Raw genomic sequence first — 8,516 nt, forward strand, 5'->3', positions numbered from 1 at the left:
TATGCCAACCATATTTGATACGACACGGTAATCTGATACGAATTCGCATGAAATTATTGGATTTGGGTCAAGCCTCATCGGGTTCACGTCTTTATTTGTTGATCCGTCAAGAACCCGATAAGTTCGGGTTGGGTCGGGTTAGATATGGATTATTATTTTTATTATTATTTTAAAAAATATATGTTTGCTTTAATTTTTTAATTTATTGTAAATCAAGTTTAAATTGTACTCCCTCCGTCCCATGTTACTCGCATTTTTCATTTTAGGCCTATTACCAATTATGGAATATTCCAACCGGGACTCCTAAAATGGGACACCCAAAAGTAGTAAACCGGGACTCCTAAAGTGGGAGGGAGGGAGTATTAATTAAATGTATTAATTCTAACTTAAACTATAAATAGTGTAAGGAGTTTGAGACGAGCCGAAAAGCAACAGTGCAAGTAACATGGGACGGAGGGAGTATAAAACAGATTTTATCGCGTAAATTAGGTTTATACATGTAATATTAGGTTTTAATCGTGTAATACCATGTTTTAATTGTTAATATAGGCGTTAATCGTGTAATATCTGGTTCGGGTAGTTATTGTGTCAGGTGCAGGTCATGTTCCAAGTTAGAAGGTGGTCGAGTTCGTGTTGAGGTTTACATTTTCCTTAACAAATCAAATTCAAATTCAAATTTAAATTAGGCTTTATTAGCTTGGATTGCTATCAAATTGTACCAATAACAACCTAAAAAGTATTACTCCCTCCGTCTCTTAAAATTTGACACCATTTAACTCGACACGGGTTTTAAGAAATGTAATAGAAAGTGAGTTGAAAAAGTTGGTGGCATGTGAGTCCTACTTTTATATACTCCGTTTTAAAATAAAATGTGAGTGAGAATGAGTTAGTGAAATGTAGGATCCACTACTAAAAATGATAAAAGTGAAAGGTGACAAATTTTTAAAGATGGACGAAAAAAAAAGTAAGTGACAAATTTTCAGGGACGAGGGAGTACGATTTACGACCCCTAGCAAAAACAAAGACAGATGTAGACTAAAGTCCCATTTTAGTCCTTAACATATTGCGATTTTACGATTTTGGTCCAAAATATTATCTTTTGAATTATTCGGTCCCTTAAAAATTAGAACGGTTCACATTTGATCCGAATTTGACGGAACTGTTAAAAGTTAACATTCAACGTGAATTAAGATCCATTTTGACCGAATTAGCTTAAGAAATCCGTGATTAACTAATAACTTCAAGAATAGTCTTAATCTACGACGGTGAAATCGGAATTTCAACTTGCTCCAAGCTCCGGTGGCAGCGGCGGTGGTGAAGCTCCACCAAATCTGAGCTCCGGCTCGAATCGACATGAAAATCATTGAAATAATCCCCATCGCTCCCATTTGTGGAAGAAGATGAAATTTTTTGTTGATTAGGGCATGAACAGCTTCGTCTTCTCAATTTCAAATTTCTTTGCTCATAAAGATTCGATATTTCCTCGTCATTTGAGTTTTGGGTTTCATTTTCTTCAAATTGGATAAGACTGAAACTCATCTAACAATGGAGATCTCTCTCTAGAATACAAAATTCTTTGATTTTATTTTCTCGTTGCTCTCGGCGACCACTCACCATGAGCAGCGTTGCAATTTCAGACCTTCGCCACCTTCATTCTCTACAATTCTCGCACGCAGCTCAATCGCGGAGGAAATTACAATGGCGACGGGTCGTCTTCAGTTGTCGTCGTCTCGGAGCAAACGCTGGAGGTGGAGAATTGTGAAATTGAGCGGTTTAGGAAGAAGATCGAGTGCCTGGAGGTGGAGAATGAGCAGCTGAGGAACGAGAACGAGTTTCTGCTCATGGAATTGACCAACCAGAATCAGAAATACGAAGAGAAGATCAAATACATGCAGGCCGAATTGTGCGATATTAAACGGGCGGTCGCCGAGCACGAGGAAACGACGCCTTCTTCTTCTTCTTCTTCTTCTTCTTCTTCTTCTTCTTCTTCTTCTCCGAAGCTCGCCGTCTTCTCTGCGATTCCGTCGCGAGCGAGAGCTTCACCGTCGTAGATTAAGACTATTCTTGAAGTTGTTAATTAATCACGGATTTCTTAAGCTAATTCAGTCAAAATGGATCTTAATTCACGTTGACTGTTAAATTTTAACAGTTCCGTCAAATTCGGACCAAATGTGATCCATTTTAATTTGTAAGGGACCGAATAATTCAAAAGATAAAATTTTAGACCAAAATCAAAAAATCGCAATATGTTAAGGATAAAAATGGGACTTTAGTCACAGATGTAATGCCAACGACAAGGGCAAAAATCGGGCGTGAAATTTAGTTAACGCTTTTTTACTTGAAGGGGTTTGATACAATAACTTAAAATAAAAAACGAGAAAACACCGTATCAATCAAATTCTGCGGAGGGGTTGAATTTGTTGCTCTGAATCGGTAAAAATGGGCTACATAGATGAAGCCAGAGAGAATCACGTTAAGAAGAAGGTCGAAGAAGGTAACTTCTTCTGCTATTTTATGTCAGTACTACGTATAATTTATCAAAAGCCCCCATAAACCCTATTGCTGGTTACTCTTTTTGCTCAGATACGCTACATTAATGGATGCCTCGCTAATTGCACTACCTTGCTTGTTCATTTGTGATTTGTTTGATCAATCTCAATGTGCCCTGGGTGTGTTTCGTTCAAAGATGGTGTTTCATTTTTCTGACCTTCATTTCAGTCTTTAATTGCAGTTCAGTGACTTTTTTTTTTTTATTGGAAAACGATGGAATGTGTTTTACCGAACGCCTACTATTCAAATTGAGGCGGATTTCATCCTATCATGCATCAAATTTTGATTTTGATAAATAATTTGTTTTTTCGCTTACAAGTATGTTTTTCTATAGTATTGGTGCCAGAGGTTTTGAATATGGTGTACAGATAGAGCCAGCGTTGTTGATTGGAAATTGTGGATTTTACACAGGAGAAAAACATGAGAATCAAATACATGCTTTTAGCATCTCAAGGAAATTTTTGTGTTTGTCTATAGGCACACCCTTTAAAATTTAAATGCGCGATGAAGTTTTGTTATTTCAGTATCATTTTTTTGTTCAACCAATAACCGTAACGTTGCCTGATTCTAATTGCTGAAGCAATGTAGTGCCTTATACTTTGACGAGATAAACGAAAGAACCTATTTATGCTAAGTGTTTATGACCATGATTCATATCATTGGGGAAGTCGTAATTGCCTCATCGTAGATGTTTTATCTTTTTGTATCATCATCATCAACTATCACACCCTCTTGATTAGTACAGGAAACACTTGTTGTTTCATGCTTTTAGGGTTCTCCTGCCATGGCTAGTTGGTTATGCTTAATCTCTGTTTTGAGCAATTAATTACTCTAATATTCTTTTCTTTTTTTGGGAGGGGGGGGAGGGGAGGGTTCTAATGATAAATTGTCAAACATGCAATTGGAAAGACTGCACTATATTTAGTGTATATAACATATAGTCACTTACATCAACTAGTTTAGATCTTGTGTGCACTTCTTTTTATGGTTTACTATCGTTTCCAAAGTTCATTTTCATACAGTTTCAACTTCATTATCATAGAAGCGAGTTGGGGGCAGAAATAATTTATCTTTTGTTTTTTAGTTAAATACAAGTATGCTGATATTTATTCACCTTATACTCCAGCTTTGCGCAGTAAGATGAAACAGAAAGCACTGAAAGAATGTGATCAATACGTGTCCAAATATGCTGAATGTGCTGTAGGCAGAACACTGTCCGTTGTTTGGACATGTCGTGGTCAAGCTAAGGAATTGAATACATGCCTCCATCAATAGTAAGTCGGATTTTTTCCCGTTTATATATAGGAGTATCATTTATTTTCTTAAATTTTGTATATATGTCTGCGGTCTGCTTATGGGCCTCTTCATACTTTATTTGCTGTTTGTTATCCGTAGTATATTTTAATAATGTTGACACGGAGAAATTGTTACTTTGTTTCCACTCGGTTGAGAATTTCCCCCGATAAATACTACACGCACACAAATACTTGTTGGAGTAGTGAAAAAGTGTTAGCCTCAACTTAGTATCGTGACTTATGAGAATGAGAGATGAAAGACAGAGACACCCAACTTAGTATGTACTTATCATTGAAACTTCTATATACTAAGTTCTTGGATGCTTATATAGTTGTCAGTTGCAGCTCTCGTGGTACACTCATCTATAAAACATACGGAGTATTATTATTACTTATTCTTGCATCAAGAATTTGCCTAAGGATGCAGTAACCAAATTTGAGTTTCAGCTGTCAGATATGTAGGATGTGTTGCTCCAATTTTTTCAAAAAGAACATCGTGTAATCAGTAATCCCTGAAATCTCTGTCGTTGTATTCTGTATATTACAGCACAAATGATTCTGTGTTGGAAAAAATGAAGAAAGAATACATGCTCCAACAGGAAGGAAAGGGGTCTTTAAGCCTTTGATTCATTTTCCTACTGATGATTGGAGTATTTTAGCTTCTGCAAGAAGAAAGTCGCTATGGGGCCTATGACTTCGTTATATCATGCATATGGCATGATCAGTGTCTCTGCAATCTTAGTTTCATACCGTGCTTTTGTTCTTTAATTGCCACAATATATCCCTATGCCTGTATTGTCTTTACATTTGGGAGGTGATGAATTTCTAATTATTATAGGATATGGATACTTTATCTTAGGTTTGGTGCACTTTAAGGGTTACTTTCTCTCAGTTATTTTCCTAGTGTCTATCTGATAAGAAAGTATGCGAAATACTGTTTTGGGGGATGATTATTATGAATGGCTGCAGTTTAGGGGTTTGGATCCCCTGCTGTGCCTCCAAGCACAGTGCTGTTACATATAGCCAAATTTTTAATATCAAAATATAACATTAAAATAATATATAAAATATTAAAATTTTTTTATTTTAAAATATTTGTTGTGTGTAACAGCAGCCCCTGCTGTGCTTGGAGCCACAACAGGGGATCCATTCGCACTGATAGTTATTGCTATCATTGTAAAGAAAAACGAGTTAGAGGCTCTTGGACTAATACTTCACAAAAAGTCATCATCCTTAAATATGCTGCGTTTGATCTAATCAAATTTTTATGGGTTTGTTAGGTTTGTAAGATTGTATCTCGAGATTAAATATGTAGTGCGTTTGGATCATGAAATTAAATTTACAACTCAATCCAATATGGATAATCATGTTATAATTAGTCATGACCAATCTCCTCCAACTAAACTAGTCTCATAGCTAATTCTAGATTTATATTCTGATATTATTTTATCTAGTAAACTGAACACCACCTAAATATATGGAGTAACCCTTAAATAATCATTGATAAATTGTTGAGTCAATTGAAATGGTTTCCCATTCGTTGATCGAGCTAGAAAATTACTTGGGGAGCCCAAGATGAAGTTTTACTATAAACAAGTACTCCCTTTATTTCAAGGTAGTTGAGTATAGGGGTGGGAATACGGATATCGGGTATTGGATTTACCCGTACCCGACCCGATATCCGCCGAATTTGGATACCCAATATTCAATTTTATGGGATTTGGTATTGAAATATTAGATAAATCGGGTATTGGATAACCCGAATGGGTATCGGGTATTACCCGAATATCCAATTTATTATTTAAAGCATATTTTAAATTAGGTTTAGCCATTTTGCATTAAATATAATCTTATACTTTAAAATAAAAGTGATCCATTTTTTTTAGTTTTATACTACAAAATAAATGAAACATTAAAGATATTAGTCAATTTAGATATTTCTATATTTCTATTAATATATAAAATTTAATTTTTTTTATTAATTATTAAATATTTGGATACCCGATACGTCGGATATGGATACCCGGGGCGGGTTTTGGATAGATATTTTGATGATTTTCGGGTTTGGATACCCGGTTTTTTCGGGTCGGGTATCCACATCCGTATTCAATCCCACCCCTAGTTGAGTAGCACGGAGTATTTTTTGGATTGTCTTTATTTTTTTTTTGCAAAAACTTTACTTTCACATATTTTACCGTCTCTTTGTTTGTCATCCTTTATTTCCTTTACTATTTTATTTTCTTCACTTTAACCTTAAACACATCAATTTTTTAAATCGCATATCAATAAAAATGTCTCAATTATCTTTGAGACAAAGAAAGTAGTAGTAGTATATAAGTTCAATCATAATGTTTGAAAAATAAAAGTCAATTATAATTACATCATAAAATTTATCTTTTGAAAATGCTGCAAAATAGGTCTATCTATTAGTCCCATTGACAAACTTATTATTGTTAATAATATAAGGTTATCTTCAACTATTTACCCAACTATTTACCCAACTATTTACCCCAGACCCAAAATTCATTTTTAAGTTTCACCAATCATCTGTGCTAGCATAGATAACCACATAAATTAACTTGACATAATTAGCAATAAATAAATCAACGGTTATGCATTAGATCTATTTTTGCATCAATTTTCCTGCTACCATTGTCAGCATGAGCATTGAATATTTTTAAATTGGTAGTACGATATAAGAAAATAGGGAAAGTATGGTACTTTACATGTAAATAGCCTTAGTTTAAAAACTTCGATTTTGTAATTTTATTCTTAACTTTACCCCTAACAAAAAAAATAAGCACTAGAGTGTCCTAACAAAATATATGTTCACGAACGAGGTTTTTCGAACGATAATACCCTCGTGACCTTAAAGAGCATTCTTATCAAATTACTCACAATGATAACGCCGCCCTGTATGCAACCTGCAACATGCACTGTGTGACTGACACATCAACAAATGATATGACTTAAAGTGTCTTCTCTCCCTAGAAACAATGCAGAAACTCTTCGCCTCCTGAGCTGTTCAACTCGCCACTTGCCACTTGAGGGTGTAGTACATGTTATTTTGCCAAAATTGAAACACTTCTCTTTCCTCTATTTCACTCTACTTTTCTTAACAAATGACCATGGTACGCTCCTTTTGACATGTGAGGTTTTGCTAATCATAAAAGGATTGAATTGCCAAATCGATGTTTTTGGATCAACGTAAGAATTTAGTTGTTCCCTTTTTCGTTTAAGAGGCCCACGCAGCCAAGAAATTAGTAAGACTAACTTTAAATACATATTCTTCTTCAAGAAAGTAGTACTAGTATTTGAATAAAGTTATTGGTTGATTGATAGTATGATACTAACAATGTCACACTCAGTCCGGAAAAATGCTGATAATTTTTGTTATGATTGGGATATATGCGCTAAAGAATAAGGAATACAGCTAGAGATCTTATTAATTATTTATACTATAAATTAACTGAGTCCCATGGGCATACAAGTTATTAGCCCAATAAAAAATCTTTACTAGTGTATTTATGTAACTTAAGTGTATGACGAAAAATGATTGGCTACTGAACTTATAATAAGAGGACGAGACGACGATAGAAGCAAACTAATAACGAAAAATGACGAAATGAGAGAAATGAAATGAATGGAGAGAGATAATATTAATTCACAAAAACTCATCGTAGGAAATCTGCACCAAATAATATAATCATGTATGATTTGACTAAACTCTATAGGTATGCAAAGTGGGTGTGCAGGTTTGGCGGACTAAATTGCCCTTCTAGCCATTTGAGCATTTTGTTAAATTAATGAATTAAAAAGGAGTTTTGTTAAACCCTTCACTTGAATAAATCTTTGTTAAATTAATGAATTGAAAAGGAGTTTTGTTAAACCCCTCACTTGAATAAACCTTGTTAAGCCCATCTGGTGCTTAACAAGGGATAAAAATGTAACACCATTGAGGGGCTTAACAAAATATATAACAGCATTTGAGAAAAAAATCTTGTTTGTGATTATATATTTTGTTAAGCCCCTCTGGTGTTATTTTTTTTAGTTGGAGTCACTAATGCAAGAAGTACAAAAGTTAGAGATATTCTGTGCCAATTCACTCTATTAATACAGTTTTTCAAGTTTTGTAGGGTGTATTGAAGGCTTGAAGAGTTTTTCAAGTTTTGTAGGGTGTATTGAAGGCTTGAAGAAACGTGTGATTTAGATTCCCTCTATATGTAATGTGAGATGCAAATATTATACGGTGGATGGATTAGTGCTTGCACAATGTTTAAAATGTGCACCATTTCATAAATATTATCGTGATTACTCCGTATATACTTTTACAAATGTCATACCTAGAATATTTGTTGAAACTAAGTAAGTTAATTCAATAACAAACATAGTGGTTGTGATTATATGTTTGTAGTTTGTTCACCGTCATCAGTTTAATTTTGTATTTTTTTTTGTTTTAAATTTAAACTTACTTGCACGTTAATAGATTAAGTTATTAAAATTGATACAATCCACAATACCCAGAATTAGGAGATGACTAATAAAATGAAGTTGTGAAAAAATTGAGATGAAAGAACTTGTATTACTAATATGTAAATTGCATACATGATTATATTTAAGGTGGATTCAAGGTTAAAGTTGATAAAAAACACATAACATCTAACAAAAATT

General features: G+C 34.2%; 1 protein-coding gene across 1 annotated transcript; it reads left to right on the forward strand.

Annotated features, from left to right (window-relative positions):
* The first annotated feature begins 2,334 nt into the window (after positions 1-2,334).
* LOC125215729 (Cytochrome c oxidase biogenesis protein Cmc1-like protein) lies at positions 2,335-4,703 on the forward strand. The gene is made up of 3 exons (XM_048117259.2): positions 2,335-2,494; positions 3,677-3,824; positions 4,393-4,703. Exons 1-3 carry the CDS (start codon positions 2,440-2,442, stop codon positions 4,469-4,471), a joined length of 282 nt encoding a protein of 93 aa, XP_047973216.1. The 5' UTR covers positions 2,335-2,439; the 3' UTR covers positions 4,472-4,703.
* Positions 4,704-8,516: the final 3,813 nt, after the last annotated feature.

Source organism: Salvia hispanica, chromosome 2, assembly GCF_029641045.1.
Source record: "Salvia hispanica isolate PSC_SH4W2 chromosome 2, Shi_PSC_v1, whole genome shotgun sequence".
In the NCBI taxonomy this organism is placed as follows: Eukaryota; Viridiplantae; Streptophyta; class Magnoliopsida; order Lamiales; family Lamiaceae; genus Salvia; species Salvia hispanica.